The 19,403-nt window shown below is 38.0% G+C and overlaps 3 protein-coding genes across 5 annotated transcripts; 2 read left to right on the top strand and 1 right to left on the bottom strand.

The window, feature by feature from the left end:
* Positions 1-3,095: 3,095 nt before the first annotated feature.
* LOC149134626 (uncharacterized) lies at positions 3,096-7,463 on the bottom strand. Of its 2 annotated transcripts, none has more exons than XM_089355008.1 (2): positions 7,443-7,463; positions 3,096-5,559 (listed from the first exon to the last, which is right to left on the bottom strand). In XM_089355008.1, exons 1-2 carry the CDS (start codon positions 7,446-7,448, stop codon positions 4,543-4,545), a joined length of 1,023 nt encoding a protein of 340 aa, XP_089211134.1. In that variant the 5' UTR covers positions 7,449-7,463; the 3' UTR covers positions 3,096-4,542. The 2 variants fall into 2 exon arrangements, with proteins under 2 accessions (XP_089211134.1, XP_089211135.1); XM_089355009.1 differs by lacking the exon at positions 7,443-7,463 and adding an exon at positions 5,757-6,125.
* Positions 3,431-4,060, top strand: LOC128248346 (SCAN domain-containing protein 3-like). The gene has a single exon (XM_052969393.2). The coding sequence runs from the start codon at positions 3,431-3,433 to the stop codon at positions 4,058-4,060; it is 630 nt and encodes a 209-aa protein (XP_052825353.1).
* Positions 6,413-18,261, top strand: LOC106872819 (uncharacterized). Of its 2 annotated transcripts, none has more exons than XM_014919941.3 (2): positions 6,413-6,771; positions 13,132-18,261. In XM_014919941.3, exon 2 carries the CDS (start codon positions 13,424-13,426, stop codon positions 14,189-14,191), a length of 768 nt encoding a protein of 255 aa, XP_014775427.1. In that variant the 5' UTR covers positions 6,413-6,771; positions 13,132-13,423; the 3' UTR covers positions 14,192-18,261. The 2 variants fall into 2 exon arrangements, with proteins under 2 accessions (XP_014775427.1, XP_089211139.1); XM_089355013.1 differs by having other exon boundaries at positions 6,766-7,067.
* Positions 18,262-19,403: the final 1,142 nt, after the last annotated feature.

Here is a 19,403-nt window from a genome sequence, read left to right as displayed (position 1 = left end):
CCTGGTCCCTGTCTATGACACTTATCTACCTGTACCTTACACATCACAAGCTTGTGATCCATGTAAAGCACAATACAAAATTGTGGACAACTAAGGCTATGTTTATCTCTTTCCTTGACGAATATTCTGTCTATATACGATCTGCATGAGCCGTCGTTGGTACTCCACATCCACTGTGGAATGCTTGGCTCATCCAGTCGGTAGCGGTCTAGTAGACCCTTGAAGCATGGATTCCCTTTTCTATTGGTGGAGCCTACACTATCGATGCATGCATCAAGGATAGTGTTGAAGTCCCCTAACAAAACTACTGTTTTTGACATCAGTAGAAAGTACTCCAGGTTCCGAAAAAAACCAGACTGCCCATGCTCATTTGGAGCATAGACAGCTACCAACCTGAAGGGCTGCTTACTCTTGTTACATCGAGGACGACCAGCCTACCTTCTGGGTCCAAAAAGACAGTACTTATCTGTAAGTCCAAGCTCTTCCTGATCAGGACTGTCAGGCAAACTTTCTTGAACAACTATTTCTAGCATCTGCCCTCTCCAGTTGATTGCCTCCTCCTTCCTCATACTCAGGATGTTTAAATTTTATTCCGCGTCAAAAGATACCGCTGCTGCCACCCACATTACATCATACCCGACCGGTATGTCTTCCACTGTGATTCGAGCCGTTCTGCGTCCCATGTAAGTGGGCAGCAGCATAATGCTTTCATTTTTTAAGGTTTGTGTGGAAATCTCCTCTGCTACGTTAGCCGAGTCGAAATGCACTTCAACAGTTGCACTTCTTGTGCCTCGACTAACGTAGCGAACTTTTGGCTAAATTGGAGCCAAACATCTCTCCACAATATCCGTCTTTACTTCGGCTATCCTCTTCTCCTTTAAGTTGTATACTTTATATACAACTAATTTTTTCTTTAATTGCGTTTATCAACTCTGGGGGCAGTATTAGTTTTGTTTTTTCGCCCACTTTCTGTATCAGTTGTCTATACTGAAACAACTTGTCCACTGTTACTTCCAATTCTATTGAGCCTCTGCTCACTGCCTTGGAGAAACTTGGTTTCCTTTGTTCACTTTTCAACTGGGTTGACCTCTCCCACTCTGGAGAATTCCTTCTGCAATGCTATATTTAGCTCCATACTTGTCGTTAGACAAGAAAACAATTTTCAATTCCACAGAAATTTTCCGCCCCGAAGGGTGAAAATAACAACAAACAGTTCACAGAAAAAAACAGTTGACACAAGCAAAACACGAACTCACTCTGGCAGCAAGGAAAAACGTCAAAAAAAAAATCATAGATGGTATCCAAAGACAATGGCCTGCTAGTTGGAGATGCCTGTCTAGCTCTCGTAAACATATAATAATTCTAGCGAAACACATTCACTGATTTCAAAAATAGAAATAATACATTTCTAAATCTCGCAGAGAGATTTATGCAGTAGTGATGCGATAAAGTAGTTGTATGCTGTCAACTTAATGTGACAGTCCCACAAAGGGAATAATACTACTGCCATTTAGCCCTAGGAAGCAGCACCGCTTCCTGTCGGCCTTGACACATTTCCTGTGTCCTTATGTTTACAAGAGACAAGCACCCCCACCCAGCTAAGCCTGCATCCAGAGACATGTTTCTGAGTCTTTGCTAGTCATCAGTCTGGAGTAGCAATGGCCTGCTAGTTGGCAATGCGTCTAGTTCTTGTAAACATATAATAATTCTAGTGAAACACATTCACATCTCCAGACGAGCAAAGACTCAGAAACATGTCTCAGGATGCAGGCTTAGCTGGGTGGGGGGTGCTTGTCTCCCCCTTGTAAACATAAGGACACAGGAATTATGTCAAGGCCGACAGGAAGTGGTGCTGCTTCCTAGGGCTAAATGGCAGTAGTATTATTCCCTTCGTGGGACTGTCACATTAAGTTGACATCATACAACTACTTTAAATATACACCATTTTATGAGAAACAAATATTAATATTTAATAATTAATGTTATAAAGTTTAATAAGGGGTTCAAATTTTACCCCTTCTCCAATTTTAAATTTTGAACGTTTTCATCCATTTCTTTATTTATCTGTTTATCTATTTATCCTTGTTCGTTTATTCATAAAGTATATTTGTCTAAACTAAATGTGGCAGTCCTATAGAAGACGGTGTTACTGTTGTTTTTAGCCCCAGGAAGACATTCCTATCTATCTCTTTATACACCTATCTATATGCTTATTGAATTTAAAATTTTGAAAACGTGGTTTCTTGCACATCCAGGACCTCTGTCATCTAAAACATACGGAGAAAAAAATTTTGAAAAAGTTCAAAATTTTTAATGGGAGGGGGAGTGGTGATGGTGGTTAAAAAATTTCTTGGCATTCCTTCGATATAACTCGACAACTTTTGACAGTTAAGTTCAGATATCTTTGATATAACTCGATAATTGGCTCCAGATATCTCTGTGACAGCTGCTGTCATGAAGATATCCAAAGTGAATTGCCGTGTTATAGCAGAGCTTTTCACGGAAAGAGTCGAATTGATGTTTTGATCTTGTAGAGTTATATCGAAGGAACACCAATTTCTTTTTTTGCATATTTGTAATCTCCGACATCTAAAACATAGGAATCTGAAAAAAAAAACTTTTCAATAACATGCATTTTTCAAGGAAAGGTGCGGAACTGCATTAGCCCCAGTTTCAAGATGTAAGCAATAAATCCAATGAGTGACATGCAAGGCAAGTCAGAATCTCACCGAAAAATCAGAGACTGCATCTTGTCAAGTACCAAAAGAAACTAGGTTCGTCTCGACAGTCCAACAGCAATTGGCTTTTGCTTTTGAAAAACGTGTGCTTCACTGCCGAGTGGAAGTTGCCGGGCATAGCATAACTGTTATGCAGCCAGAACAAAATAGTGCTAACATGTCTCACTACACTCCTATAAATCAGTGATTCCCAACGTGGTCCCTGGGGCCCACCAGTGGTCCCCAGAGAATTTCTAGTGGTTCCCAGAGAATTCGTAGCCATAAAAATATTGAAGCCATTTCAGATCTACACAATATTGTTCGATAATAAAGACACTGTTAATTAATAATAATTTATATGAAGACAGAATAATAGAATAATAAGAAAAGAAAATTTTATAATTATTCCATAAGTATCAACAATATATAATATATAATCAATAATATATTACAATCAAGAATTACATAATTTAAATTTTACAATCACAACAGTTTCATAATAAATTTGATATTTTTAATAAATCACTACACAATATTGTTTAATAATAAATTTGATACTTTTAATTTATAGAAATAAAGTATTTATTATTTTATAGAAATAAAGCATTTATTACTCTTATTTTTTTTTTTTTTTTTTTTTTAAGATCGGTTGTAATAATGCCTGAACCAACTGCTAAGAAGGTAAAACTGAGGAACTAAAAGAAGATTTTATCATGTTTGGTTTTGTATCTGTAGACTCAAATCCTATGTGTCTTGAATGTGATGCCATCATGACAAATCATTCGATGAAAAAAGTTAAGCTGGAACAGCACCAGAAATTAAGGCAGCCATCATCTGTTCGTAAAGGCAGGGAATATTTTGAGAATAAAAAGAAAATACAGCCAATCAAACTACCTGACTTTGTAAAGAAGATAAATACTGAAAAAGCAAAGACACTCAAACCAAGTTATTTGGTCTCTGAAATTATTGCCAAGGTTGCAGCACCTCAGCTCTATGGTGAGAAACTTGTCAAGCCTGCTATGATAGCATGTGCAAATGAGGTTCTGGGAAAAGATGCTGCATTTACTCGGAGTACAATTCCACTTTCAAATAACACAATTACAAGAAGACAGGATGAAATGTCTAATTTTGTTGAGGAAAAGATTGTAGAAATTCTCCAAAAGACAAATTTTTCTATCCAGATTGATGATAGCATAATTATTAACCAAGCTATCTTTCTGGTCCATGTCAGATTCATCCATGAAGATGAAATAAGGGAAGAAATGTTATCCATTAAAAGTTTGTCTGATACAGCTCAGAAAATTTTGGAAAGACTGAGTTTAAATCAAAAATATTCTACTTGAGTGATATTTTTAAAACAGTGAATCTGCTTAACTTAGAGCTGCAAGGTAGAAAATCAGATTTGGTCACCTGTTCTCAGAAGATAAAAGGGTATATGGGGAAATTAAAATTTTGGCATCATTTCAAACTTTTAACACCACTGCTACTACATCAGAATGCATTGCCCATCTTGAAGGTTTTCATGTAGACTTTGAGAGAAGATACAATGATTTATTAGGCATAACTATGACCTTCCAAAGTCTGGGGGGTAGAACTCTGTAGTTATGCCATTTATTAAAGATGGATTATCCACTCTGGTCTGTAGACCTAGAAAATTATGAACCAGGAAATGAAAATTTTGAGTTGGCTGAAATGTTGTTGGATTTCAAAAAGAATATGAAACTGAGAAGAAGAGTTGAAAAAGAAGGTGCCTTTGCCTACATATCGATAAAGGAATCGCAGCCAAATATTTTTCGACATGTAGAAGCAAGCATCATTTCGTTCCCTACCACACGGATTCTTGTTTCCCTGTAATTTTACGAATGTAACATCTTTTTTTTTCTTGAGGATCCACGCGATACTTTTCGAGAGTTTCCTCCAATGTATTATCTTCTACCTTCTCCTTTAATTCTATTAAATGTTTATTCCACAATTCATTGCGATTTTCGTTATCTTTACAAGATAGCTTAAAAACAGGGTCAGAATAAAAGCAACTCGGAAATATGTTATCGACTATATAAATCAATGTTTGGTTTGAATATGTGCATTCTTCTTCTTTTTCAGTGTTCATGGAATATTTCCTCTTCTGGGGGAAGAAACAAAAATAGAACTTATCATTCAATTGTTTTTCCAGATCATCTTTGAATTTTTTGATAGTTTCGATGATAGTTTTCATAGTTTCATCATCCTCGCAATATTCGTAACAAACGATCAAATTAGAATATATTTTAAACAGCAGATAAGCGGAATGAAGAGATGTTTCAGACGGAAGTTTATCTAAATCGTCCACACATAGAATATATGAATAGGGTGTGTTGTTCATATTTCTCCAGCCAAGTTCTTTGCTGATTTTGTCGATAGGAGGAATATTGTTTTTAATCCACTCATTATAGTGTCCTTTCAGACGCTCCACACTGTTATATTGTAATTCATATCTTCGAAGAATCTTGCGCAATTTCTGGTAAAAGTCCCAATCACTAATTAAACTATCTGACAAAAACCCTTTCAAAATATTACTGAGAGTATCTTTATTATACACTTTCAAAGCGTTTTCAATTTCTTTGATGTCAAAATCCAACGAAGCCCCGATTCTTAAGACCATATATGCCTCTACGAATTCAGACACTTTTTCTATACCCGCGTTGTTGAAATAACCGTTGTATGCATTCTGTTTCTCCTTCGGGATACAGTTCTTCATTTTTTCATTATTTCCCCATAACTTGCGACGTAACTCATCTACTTTTTCTTTGCTTAATATATTTACATCCGCCATTATTTCAGAAACTAACTTGGAAACATTTTTCTATCAAAATATAAGAAGAAAAAAATAAATAAATAAAAATACAAGCGATGTTTCAGTCTATGTACAAAAACTGGAAACATTCTTAAGAATTTACAAAAATAATTTGAAAATATTTAACTGAGGAGAATATTGAATTTATATATTTCCAACTATTTACATATTTACTCAGAATACACAACTTTATTTTCGTATTTTACCTGGACTGTTATGGTTTCATTATCAGTCCCGCAGATACACAAACACAAGGAAATAACAAACAGATAGGGTCTTTCGACTATCAGACAGTATAATAAGCTAGCGCAAGGAAAAAGGAATAAATGAAAAGTGGTGCCCGTCAATTCAGAGAGATCCAATATATATGTAGAAGTTCTGTATACAGCAACATTTTTGACTACCACTACTACGTCTCTAGTCTGATCGCTCGATTTTCTAGAAATAACAGAGAAACACCCTACATAGATACAATAGATATTGTAGTCCTAAAGGTACTACTAAAGAAGAGTGGTTCCCAACCCGCACACGCGCAGTCACGCGTCCGCGCTAGCTAGTCGTGAGTAGTCGATCCTACAACAAGTGCGCGCGTATGCAAATGAATACATGTGCGCGTGCGCACGTATGCAAATTAGTACATGCGTGTGAAACTTTCAGTACTTAAGTCACTTTGCAACTTCTACTAATTATCTATCTTCCTTTCTATTTATCTACCAATCCATCTATATAACTATTTATATATATGTATTCATTTGCATACGCGCACTTGTAGGTTCGACTACTCACAACTAGCTAGCGCAGACGCGCGACTGCACGGGTGCACGTTGGGGACCACTCTTCTTTAGTAGTACCGTCCTAAATGAATATTTGGTCATGTCTAGGACGATTATTATTGAAAACCCGCTCGAGTTGATCTAAGCCAATAACTTTGCTGTATGCCTTAATCATCTGACCAAATGACCAATGAGAAACCTAGTATCGTGACTTCCGCTGTACTTTAATCCAGAAATATGTAAATTTATTCGTTCAGCTTTTTTTGTTTCGTAATCCATTGCACGTGTCTAGAAACTCGACAATCTATCGATTAATCTATCTTAATCAGGAGATTATAAACTTACGTAAAGTTCCAACACAAAACCATCAATTTTGTCTTCTGTGAGATTTCAGCGTTAGAATTATAGTCTCCATTTCACATTTTATGTTCACTCGCGAATTATATATGTAAGTATTTTGTAGAGATATCTTGTATTTATGAATCTTGTCAATCAGAGTGTTATGTAAATATTCTTTGTTATTCTTTTACCGTTTTTTTTTTTCATTACACTGATGCCCATACTAAGGCATCATATCAACCTCAGTGCTATATGATATCTTTTTTAAAAAAAAAAGAAAATTATTCGTATGAGATTTGGCTGCTATTTGTTAGATCAGCAACCGTGTTTCTTTCTTTTTGCAATATTAATACTTATGATGGATGTAATATTTGCACAAAATTTTGAACTTTAAAGGAATTCTTGGTAAGTTTACTATTAGGCCTATCTCACTTTAAGGTTTGCCGAAAGAACGAGTAATTTCCGACGGTTTCGAATGGTCAGATTCATTCAAAACATCAAAGATAATATATAAACAAAAATTTATTGTCTGAATTTACCACTTTTTTTTTTTAATGAAATTCTTACATTTCATTTTGAAACAGATTTAAGAAGGCAAAAATGAAGATAGGTTTAATTTAATTAAAAGCGACAGCGTAAACTTAAGGTTATATAGTGTAATGTAAAACCCGGGGAACTACATTACATGACTAAATAGTAGAGGTTATGTAAATGGTTATGTAAATGATAGGAACTTCACGGAATTAATGACACATAACACAAAATAATTTTCATAATTACCTCCATCAGAATGTGAAATTAACAGTCGTAAAAGAATGCGAGTACTGTCTATTCATAACAATCGCTTAAATATTGGGGCTTGGATTTGGTAGATGGAAATTGAAAGAAGCCTGTCGTATATATATATCTATATGATTGTGTATTTGTGTCTGTCCCCCTCCCATCACCGCTTGACAACCGGTGTTAGTGTGTTTACGCCTCCATAACTTAGCGGTTCGGCAAAAGAGACCGATATAATAAGTACTGGGCTTTAAAAAAAGTCCTGGGGTCGATTTGTTTGGCTAAAACCTTCCAAGGCAGTGCTCCAGCATGGCCGCAGTCAAATCACAAAAACAAGTAAAAGAATAGTCTATCGATTCAGTCTGGTTAATTGAATATATACCTTGATGAGTTTGTAAGGGACGACCGTGCGAACTCAAAAAGGAGAAATGGTGACGAATGGAAAAACAGGAGGACTCCTTTTATTTAAACATGTCACACGGTCGAACATACAATTATATATCGAGGATGATATACATGATATGTTATGCGACGATAACAGAGATGACCAGTAATGAAAGACCACAGCCGTATTAGATGAATAACAGAGATATTTATTGTGGCATTAAAGATGTATGTCTGTGTGAGAGTGTGAATGCGACATATAAGAGCATAATCAAAGACAGGCCGTCATACAAAGAAAAGTGTGTATGTGAGTGATACATGTGTGTGAGTGTTTACAGCAGATAGAAAGAGAGTCAATAACACGTGAACAATTATACCAGATCGTTAGTACACTATAGGAAAAGTTCTGTATGTGAAAGTGAGGAGAGGCTGAGTGTGGCAGTGCTGATCACTAGTTGTGATGTCGTGGCATCGATGCCGTGCCGTGATTCTTGTTATACAGATGTTCGTCGCTGGCTGAGAATTTCTTGTCTGTTTAAGAACTCTTGTCTGTTTATTTACTGTGGTGAAGCTGAGTCACCTGACAGAATCGAAGAGAGAGATGTGCCGCGGAGGTTTGGTTTGGTGTACATAGTAATTCGTGTTGACGCTGGTAGTGTAGAGGCTGTTTGGTATTAATCGTGTTGGTCATGACAATGATGCTGGATAGTAGTCGTAGACTCTTGTTGCTGATGTGGCGACGGCGGAGGTCATCGTGGCTGGACGAAGCTGTTGAAGTGGTAGCTAGAACTGCTGCTGCTGTCGTGTGGTACACCGAACAGTTCTCAAAGAGAAACTGGACCGAGACAAATTTGGTTGCCGAGTTAAAGCTATTTATAACAAACTATTGGCTCACCAGATGGTAGAAATACACTCTATCACGTGACCTTATTAGGAGCCGTGATTGGTCAGTTTGCGTTCTGGCGGGAACGGTTCGAAGAAGTTGCCGATTCGAATAATGATCAGTCACGTGATGGACAAGGAATGGGTTCTCTACTACGCTCGCATTTACTTATATTTAAATGAGAAGATTGTATGTAATGGCGATAGTAGTTTTGTATCTAATGGCGGGAGGTAGTTTCACTACAGGTTAATTCCTATAATTTGTTGATCAATCAGAAATCGTGTATACATATTCATTATTGACCTTTAAAGGTTCAATTTCATCCTGGTATGGTCTTCTCCAGAGTGCACTGGAATTAGCCTGCATTATCGGGTGAGCATCCATATTTTGAGGCCCTTGTTGGCAAAGGAACATCCATTCACAAGGGATTTCGTTTGAGTGTACAGAGGAGCTAGTTGCAGCACCATCTACTGCATGTCAAATTTTAATTTGCATGTCTGAAGCGTAATTAGTTTGGTTGTCCATATAATACTGTTGTATATATATATATATATATATATATATATATATATATATATATATATATATATATAATACTGGTCATCACTCAGGTATTGTAGGATTGGTATGACTAACAGTGATTCCATATTTATATAGAAAGTGAATACTTCATAGGTCATGAGTGTTGTCACTCAATTTGAGTGAATGTACTTATTGTTTGGGAAATGTAGAACAACTGGTAAAAACAGTAGGTTTTAGGTAAAATGTCTCTGCAACAAAATGGAAAAGAGAATCATCGGATGATTTTTGTTTGTTGATGGCAAATGAACCATGAAATCGTTCACAACTGTGGCCAGCCATTATTTGGTTTTCATTGTTTGAATGAAATTGGGGGTTTATTTAAAGACAAACAACAGTTGTAGTTGTATTTCCTCTGTTCAGCCAGGTAAGGTTTTAGTATGCAGACAGTGGATCATGCACTTTAAGGCAGGGTAACAAAGAGCATCAGGGATTTCTATTAGATTCTGGAGATTCGTGATTGAACAGTAGATTCTAGAAAACATGCCAGTGGCATGATTTTGTGTGCCTTGATGATGTAGAATGTTGTAGAAGCATGGTAACTCAATCTGTCATTCATACACACTGACATTACACATCGAATAGTGTATGCTCATTTCATTTCTATCAAGCCTTTGCAAACACATCATATTCAAGATTTTGTTTTGCTAACATTGAACATCTGATGCTTCTTATGTCCAACATTTCTCTCAGGGCACTTGCACTCTGTTGTGTGTGCACACTGACATTACACATCCAGTGGATCATACTAGCTTCATTTCTTTCAAGCCTGCGTATGTTCTTAACAGTCATGGCCCTTTGTCACCAGTAAAGGTAGGAGCTTTCTGAACTTTGCCCAGGCTATTCTTATTCTAGCGGCAACGCTCTCCAAGTATCCACCCCCACTACGGACTTGGTCACTTAGGTATCAGAAGCTATCAACTACTTCTAGTTTCTCCCCTTGGCATGTGATAGAATCTTTGGTGTTTATTGCACCTGTGCATCTGCCGCACACAAAAGCTATCATACAAGTTAACCTTCCTTTGATGTTGCTGCACCTCTTATTTGTCCATAGCTTACATTGGGTACGTCTTATGGAGTTTCTACCTATGCCTTTTCTACAGATCGAGCAGGGCCATCTACCTGAAGGGATTTGTGATTTGTTCACCTTCCTACTAACTAGGTCTTTGGTTTTTGCAACATTGACTCTAAGGCCCTTCTGGTGGTGATTCAGTTATGCGAGCAAGGTCATCAGCATAGAGGAACTCCCAAGTGCAGCCTCTGTTATTGCCTGGTGAACTATGATGAATAAGTGGGAGCTGAGGACTGATCCTTGGTGAATCCCTACTTCTACCCGAAATTCATCACTATACTAATTGCCAACCCTTACCTTACTGACAACATCCATGTACAGCTCTTATTAACCACTCGTCTATCTCTAGTTTCCACATCGCCCACCAGATAAGGGATCAGGGGACCCTGTCAAAGGCTTTCTCCAAGTCAACAAAAGCCAAGTATAGAAGTTTGTCTTTGGGTAGGCATTTCTCCTGCAGTTGCCTTACCAGAAATATAGCATCAGTAGTGTTTCTACCTGGCACAAAACTGAACTGCATCTCATGTAAACAGACTCTCTCCCTAATTAGTTGGGCTATGACCCTCTCCATGATCCAGCAGTTTGATACCCCCTGTAGTTATTTCTATCTAAAGCATCACCTTTACCTTTTTAGCAGTTGACTATGGTGCTGCTACTCCAGTCATTGGGTTTGACTCCTTTGTGAACTACCTGATTTACAATACAGGTGACTTGACCATAACCTACACCACTTACTGCCTAACTCAAATCTAAACTGCATCACATCTAGCCTAATTCTCTCACTAATTAATTGAACTATGACCCTCTCTGTGACTTTCTTCACCTGGTCCAGTAGTTTGATGCCTCTGTAATTATTTCTGTTTAAAACATCACCTTTACTTTTGTAGCATTTGACTATGATGCTACTACACGAATCATTGGCTATGACTCCCTCATAGACAACCTGATTAACTATATGGATGAGTAGGCTATACCCTACTATGCCAGATGTTTTCAGCATCTCAGTGGAGATTCCTGATGAGCTAGGGGCTTTCCCTGTCTTCATGTCCTTAATTGTTTTATCTATTAATCTACTGTCAATTAGGATAGCTGGTCCCTCAGTTGGGACAACATTTGGCAGATTCTTCTTTTCCCATTCATTCTCCACATTTAGCAGCCTTTCATAATGGCATTTCTAAGCCGCTTTCTTTGCAGAATCATTAAATGCAAGTGCACCATCATCCATATGGACACATTTCTCTCCTATGTCATCACAATTTTCTCTCACAGACTGCCCTGCAATCCAAAACACTTCAAGTCTCTGGTTCTCACGTTGCTGAACATAGGCAAACTTCTTCTTTCTGCTTCTTCCCTGGCTAGATATACCTGTCCCCTAGCTTCTCTTCTGGCTATCTGTTACCCCATGCATCCAATCCTTCCGGACCTGCTTCTTTGCTCTAATAGCCTTGTCGAGTATCGTTCCACCACCACCACCACCACCATTAGGCTAGGTCTGGATGGGACTTTGCACTGGCTGCAGATTTAGTCTGTGGCACTCAGCAAGTTGTCCCACAGGAATTCCCAGTTGCCCTCTATGTTACAAGTCTGTAGTTTCTCCTCCCTCTCATCAAATTCCTCAATTAGGTTGTCCCTAAATCTCTGACGATATAAAGGATCCTTAAGCTTCCAAATCCTTCTTTTCCAGATTGCTCTATTTCTTGGCATCCTTCTGGCCTGGAGTCTAAAGTCATTAATGACTAGTCTATGCCAGGGGGTACATTCTTCACCAGGGAAGGTCTTTGTATTTAGGAGCAACCATGTATCCAGTTCTCTGATGAGAATGTAATTAATCTGGCTAGCATGATTAATTGACTGGTAGGTTATCAGGTGCTGGCTGGCTTCTTGGAGTTGGTGTTGCAGATCAATAGGTTATTCACATAACAGAACTCCAGTAGCCTTGTCCCCTCTTTGTTTCAGGAGCCAATTTCATAGCCCCCATGTACACCGTGGATGAAACATTCCCATTGAAATCCCCAGTCATGCAAATGAGATCATTGTCATTCGTCTCTAAGGTAGTGTGCAGAGGAATATCATAAAAGCAATCCTTTTGTTCATTTGGTAGACCTGCTTGGTGGGCATAAGCAGAGATAATTGTTGCTGTTCTATTCTGCAAAACTAGCCTGAGCTTAAGTACTCTATTGCACACTCTGACTACCTCTATGACCCTATCCATCTATTTCTGTTGTACATGCACACTGACATTGCATATCCAGCAGAGTATACTAGCTTCATTTCTTTTGGGTCTTAGGATGTCCTTGACAAGAAGTATGCCCACACTACTTACACTGTCATTGTCACCTTCCCAGATTTTATACCCATGTATCTGCCTTTGAGGAAACTGGCTGTAGCTCCCTGCCACCTTACCTCTTGAATGCAACATGCATCAACATGCCTATATATAATATAAATAATATATATATATATATATGTATGTATATATGCATATATATTTATTTTATTTATACTATTATATGATTGAACACCATGCATCCATTTCCAAGTAAGTTTATCTTAATGCCTATACATATACATATATATAATGGTACACAATCTGAGGTTGTATGTGTAGTCGTAGATTCACAAAAAGCTATATGTTGTAACTTAAATAAGTTAAAACTGAAATTAAGTTATTCTAGTTTGTTGGTATAGAAATGTAAAATTTCCACTGTTGAACCTCTACATTTTAAGTATCCTTTATACTTTATACTTTTTACTTTTTTTTTTAATTTCAGAATGAAGAATTTTAAAATCCAGATGCATCATCAATATTTATTGTCTTTATATCAGACTAAAGGAAGAAGTTATACAGAATAGATACAATCTCATTTATATAAATCTGCAAGAGAATTTTCATGAAGTGTTTCCTCCAAATGAGTTTATTAGCAACCCTTCTTTACTTCACTAACTAGACAAATGTACAAAGGAATTTGCAGCATCATTCCAATATCAGCAAAGATAACAGTTGATGTATGGAAATATCTAAACACAAAATTATTAATATACTGTGGTGAGTAAAAACAAATTATGGAAAATGAATTGTGTGAGAACCAAATTGAAAAAGAAAGGATAGATTTTTCACATGGGATGCTGAAAGAGGAAGAGAAAACCTTATACGATTGTGATATCTGTAAAAAGTCTTTCTCTCAAAGAGGTCACCTAACTGCTCATAAACATATTCATACAGGAGAAAAACCTCATCACTGTGATTTCTGTGGTAAATCATTCTCTCGAAATGGTGATTTAAATAAACACAGACGTATTCATACAGGAGAGAAACCATATCACTGTGATATCTGTGGGAAATCATTTTCAGTAACAAGCCACTTAATTACTCACAAATATAGTCATACAGGTGAGAAGCCATATAATTGTGATATCTGTGATAAATCATTCTCTCAAAGACATATTTTAAATAGACACAAATATATTCATACAGGAGAAAAGACATATCAGTGTGATATCTGCTGTAAATCATTCTCTTTAAGCAGTCATTTAACTGCTCACATACGCATTCATACAGGAGAGAGACCATATCACTGTGATATCTGTGGGAAATCATTCTCTGTAACTGGTCACTTAACTACTCACAAGCGCATTCATACGGGAGAGAAGCCATATCACTGTGATATCTGTGGTAAGTCATTCTCTCATGGACGTACCTTAACAAACCACAAACACATTCATACAGGAGAGAAACCATATCATTGTGATATTTGTGGTAAATCATTTTCTCAGACTGGTAACTTAACTAGACACAAATATATTCATACAGGAGAAAAGCCATATAACTGATATCTAAACTGCTAAACTGATTCCATGAACAGAAAGCTTGAAAGCATCCTCCAAGATGTTAATATTGTCTCTTTCAAAAGCAAGGAAATTCAAATAATATTCATATCAAGAAATCATTATTGCACCACACTGCATTTAATTATGATTAGCATGCAACTAGAACCGTCACAACTGATCCAATTATTAAGTCTACCTATCACTCAGAATCTCTCCTAGCAAATGCTTATCCTTATAGTTAGGATTGTATGCTAATTAGTAACCCTTCAGTAAGGAGCCAGGAGATACTTTAACATCCTCCTCCACACACACACACTTCTTATTGACACTTTATAAAGCTCAGATGAGAACCAAAATTAAGTATTGTTCCCTTGTTGGGGATGATGCTGCTGCATGCACAGACATGCTTCAGCCTCTGGCGCATAGGTATGCTATTATCTTGTGCCTTTTCTATTGCTACTATAGTGGCGTTTGCACCTCGAAGTTGGCTGGGTTCATGTCACACCCACTCAGGCAGTCCCAACTCTCTTCTTTTCTCATTCCCCTTGTTGGGTTCAATTGCTTAGCCCCCCCCCCACACACACACACACACACTTATCACTGCACCTTGTCATTCCTTCCCAGAGTGCTGGTCTAGAATTTGCTTCCTGCTCATGACTTTACTGTGCGTGATGACAACAGCAACATTGATGTCATCTATCTCGTTTGTCTTGGAGGGCTTGTGCTTGTCATGGGCATTGCTCTTTCTTCCAGCTCCAACAAATAATAAAATAAAAAGTCTTCACTCCTTCATGAGGCAGTCAGTCTAACCATTGAAGTAAAGACAAGAAAGTGTAATGACAGAAAGATGAGAGGGGAAAAGAACAAGTGTCTGACAGAAGAAATGGGATGAGGGGTTTCTGGAGGAAGGAGTAATGGAAGAATGACAGATCTGATGTTATCCTATACATGCAGATGTCTTGAAGAGAACAAGATGGAGATCAATTAAGATCCAATGCTATCCCTCATTACAGAGACAACGTGGTGCAGTGAATAATAGAGAGGTTATCAAAAAAATGGGAAACAGAATTTTTGATAAAGTATTGTATGAAAGCCTCCAATATTGTAGAAGCAGTTTCGTAAGTACCTTATGTAGCACCTGCAAACAAGTACAATGTGGAGCCTCTTCAGATAAAACCCATGGTGGTGGGAAGTTAGAAGCATAAGGTGGACATACAGAAAACATTACTATATTAAAGAGAATGGACCTGTCACATAAGGTACTTACCAAACTGCTTCCCCACCCAACTCTACTAGAAGTGAGGTGATATATGGATCCTTACTCTGTGGTACCTCATGCCAGGGAAAACTGCAGAACTCCTTTGAAAAATCCCTCCGGGTGAGCACTGTTTGGACCAATGTATATAAGTACATCACAGGGACTTGTAGTAGTACTAAGTTTTACATAGGGGCTACTATGAGCCCTGTGAAACAGGGCATTGCCTTACATAAACATTCTTTTTTCAGCCTGAAGATTAGTTCTCTACATCACTATCCAGTAGTAATTACAGTTGGTAGTGGGATGTACCTGGCCCTGTAGAAAGGAAAGCATCCCTGCAGTCTTTGTATTAAAGCTGGGTTAGAGATTATATTAGCTAGTTGTAACCCTTATTTGATAAACACAATGAGATAGGGTTGTTTTGTGCCCACCAAAAGTCTCAAATCTGTCGACACTACTGGGTAGGTTGTAACTAATGAGATAGGCTAGTCTTCAGCTCTCAACATGTTAATAGTGATATCTATGCCACCAAGCCCTACTATTTTTGCATTTGCAGAATAATGAACTGTGTCCTAGATCCTATACAAAAACACCTCTTTTGTTTATTCCCTGCATTTGCATCTCTATCGTCCTATCTGTTTATATGTACCCGTTGGCCATGATTGTCTCTGGAACTTCTTGGCAGGTACCAAATAATCCCACCACCATTATCAAGTATTTTGCAAATAGCCTGGACTCGATGGATTTCAATACCTGCCATAGCAATTTCAGATACTTGTGATTATATACCCTTTGTTGATGATTATATACACACTGTTGATGATTCTTAACAGTGGATGGAGTTTAAATGTTTGTTACACCTTTGCTGACTTGTGCAATCAACTCGGGAGGACTTACTATTGTACATGCTGGTTATTTGCATGGCAGTATGACAAGGTTTTAGTTGTGCATGTTTGATGGCATCAAGAGGTGCTGTTTGGTTATGTGACATGACAGCTTATGTATTTGTATGCATGTACAAGTGTGCACACAGGTGGCTGAAGCCAAGTGTGTGAGTGTACTTGTATTTGGTTCTGTGTGCGTGTGCAGCAGCCCCTAACTGGTGGTTTGCATTTGCCTTTGTTTTGTAACTATTTTGAATGTACTAACCCCTACCATATCTGCCAAATAGCATTTTCCTCAGCTAAATGCCATAAATTTGTCAATGGTCATTTTCTTTTACTGTCTCCTTGTGATGTATGCCACTAACTGTTGTTCCTCATCTGGTTGTGATTTTGCTGTTATAATTATTATTGATTTCTTAGTATTATTAAGGTGGTAAATTGGCAGAATTGTTAGTGCATTGGGCAAAATGCGTAGCAGCTTTTCTTTTGGCTCTTTACATTCCCAGTTCAAATTTGCTATGGTTGATTTTACATTCTTCCTTTCAGGATCAATAAAAGCGAGTACTAGTTGAGCACCTCAATGTAATTGACTTACCCGCTTCCTTAAAATTGCTGGCCTTGTTCCAAAAACTTTCAACAGCGTTAGATGCGACCACATTTTGGTCACTGTCTAAGGCATACCCCCTCATTACACCCACTCGTATACTTCTATGGTACACCTAGCTCACTTATGGTTGCTGACAACAGGATCGTTTTTTCCACAGGTGTCCAGCAGGATTATCTTGGTCTGCTCCTTTCTGTGCTGGTTGTCAATGACGTTACCTAATCAGTCTGCTCACCCTTCAGTGTCTTGTACCTAGATGACGCAACTCTAGGTGGTGCAGCTAAATCTGTAGTTAGGGACCTTCAACAGGTTATTCCCTACCTAAAGCTTATTGGGCTTGAGATCAACCCATCCGAGTCAGAAGTGATTAATGTGAGTGATGGTGAGGTTGAATTTTGAGATGCCTAACTCAATATCCAGTCTGTCTTGGAGGGGGTTTGGCTGACACCAAAGGACACTGTCTACATCCTTAGCTCCCCAATCCTCCTGAATACCTTGCAGACTTCCAAGTTGACCAAGAGATTGTGCCTCATTGACATGCACCCAGTACTCTTCCTCCTGAAGAATTGCTTTGCTCTGGCTAAGCCCCTTTTTGCACTACACAGTGTGCCATGGTCAGTATCTCAGAGGCTGCCTCAGTAATTTTGATAACACCATCTAGAGCTGTGCTGAACTGAACTGCAAAGTCTGTTTTGACAATGCTGGCAGGCAGCAGGTCAAACTGCTTATTAGATTTGGTGGCCTTGGTCTGTGATCTGCAGTGGACTGGCTCTGCTAGCCTATCTTTCTTTGGTCTCTTCCAGCTGCACCTTCATTGTCAAGATACTCCATGGGATAGCCAAACCTAATGTGGCCCAGGAACCAGAGTTGGCTCTAGCCAGATGGTCCACTGATGGGCTTACCATCCCCCAGAATAAAAAAGTCCAACCCTCAAGCAGCTAGAGACATCACTAGACTAGTACCACCTAGCCTTTCTCTGTTCTGCCTCACAGCCAAATAGTAGTACATAGTTCAAATTAATAAATACAGGGGCCTGGTCGGCTTGAGATGTCAGATGTTCTAGGACCCCATTGTACTGATTTCCTGTACAAAACAGGGATAACGACAGCTTGTTGGAGAAATACACCCTGTGAGGTTGCTGGCCATTCTCTGTGGCAGTGATTACTGTGGAGCATGGTTGAGCACACCATTTTTTATGGGGTATGTGGTGGCTCATAGCCCCATCTGGTGCTTTACACCCCATCTTTTTTCTTTTTATTTTTATTGTCTCTCTTCTTTCCTGTTTCTTTGTATTAAATGTTCTAATAAAATTTAGTATTCTCCCTTATATTATTGCTATTACTATTTATATTATTTTATTGTTATTTTTGTTCTTACTATTGATTTTATATTGTCTGGAGTTTCTTTCTCTCTCCCTCTACTCTCTTCTTAACAACCAGAGTCATTCTGTTTATGTCCCCATAACTTAGTGGTTTCACAAAAGAGACCAATTAGAATAAATGCCAGAATTGATACAAAAAAACAAAACAAAACAATAAGTTGATTCATTCGACTAAAAAGGAAATTACTTAAGGTGGTGCCCAAGCATAGCCATAGTCTGATTGAAACAAGTAATATATTATATATCTATATATGTTTATATATATATATATATATATATATATATATATAGAATGGGACAAGAATGCAAAACATCCAGACAGTTAGGTGATATAAAAAAGGGACGACAATACATCCAGATAGACGATACAAAGAAAATAAGTACGGGTCATTCAGAGTTTTCTATCCTCAGTCAAGTTCCAGATTATCTTTGCAATTTCGGCTGGTTATACTCGAGATTGCTCCAATCTGGCCAGCCCCAAGGAAAAACTAAGCTATGGGCATTAGATTCCTTGGAAGAAAGCAGCGAATGTATACAAAAACAAGGACGGAAAAAAACCAGATTGTTACACAAATACTAATAACAGGTGTCTTTCAACTAAAGACGAATTAAATTAAGCTGGTGTGTGTGGAGATAAAGCCTTACGACAGGGATACAAGATTTCACAGGCACAGGAAGGAATATAGATGTTGCACGGACGGCGGCCAAACCAAGAAAGAAAGGTCAGGCTTGACCGAACAACGGTCACGTGGAGAGAGAGAGGTAGAGGCAGAAGGACAGAAGAAATAAGGAAGGGCAAGAAAAAATGACAGGGACGCAGTGAAGTGAAAAGGGGAGGGAAAGTGAGCATGATGAGAAGGCAAGGAAATGTGAGAGAGGGGGAATGAAAGAACGAAGTAAGCGTGAAAGGGCTGATAGAAAGAAAGAAAGAATAAAAGAATAGAGTTGTACAAGATTTAGATAAATATACACTTACATATAAGAGACCAAAGTGTACGTACGCCACTATATATATATATATATATATATATATATTTAAAAAATACAAAATGGGACAAGCACGCAAAACATCCAGACAATTAAGTGAT

The sequence above is a fragment of the Octopus bimaculoides genome, chromosome 7 (assembly GCF_046866305.1).
Source record: "Octopus bimaculoides isolate indiv1 chromosome 7, ASM4686630v1, whole genome shotgun sequence".
Taxonomy (NCBI): Eukaryota; Metazoa; Mollusca; class Cephalopoda; order Octopoda; family Octopodidae; genus Octopus; species Octopus bimaculoides.
Note: the sequence above shows the minus strand (reverse complement) of the source record. Positions and strands in the feature narration are given on the sequence as shown.

Bases quoted from the DNA above. Each gene is read 5' to 3' on its own strand.
- LOC128248346 (XM_052969393.2), top strand. From the start codon at position 3,431: ATGTTTGGTTTTGTATCTGTAGACTCAAATCCTATGTGTCTTGAATGT.
- LOC106872819 (XM_014919941.3), top strand. From the start codon at position 13,424: ATGGAAAATGAATTGTGTGAGAACCAAATTGAAAAAGAAAGGATAGAT.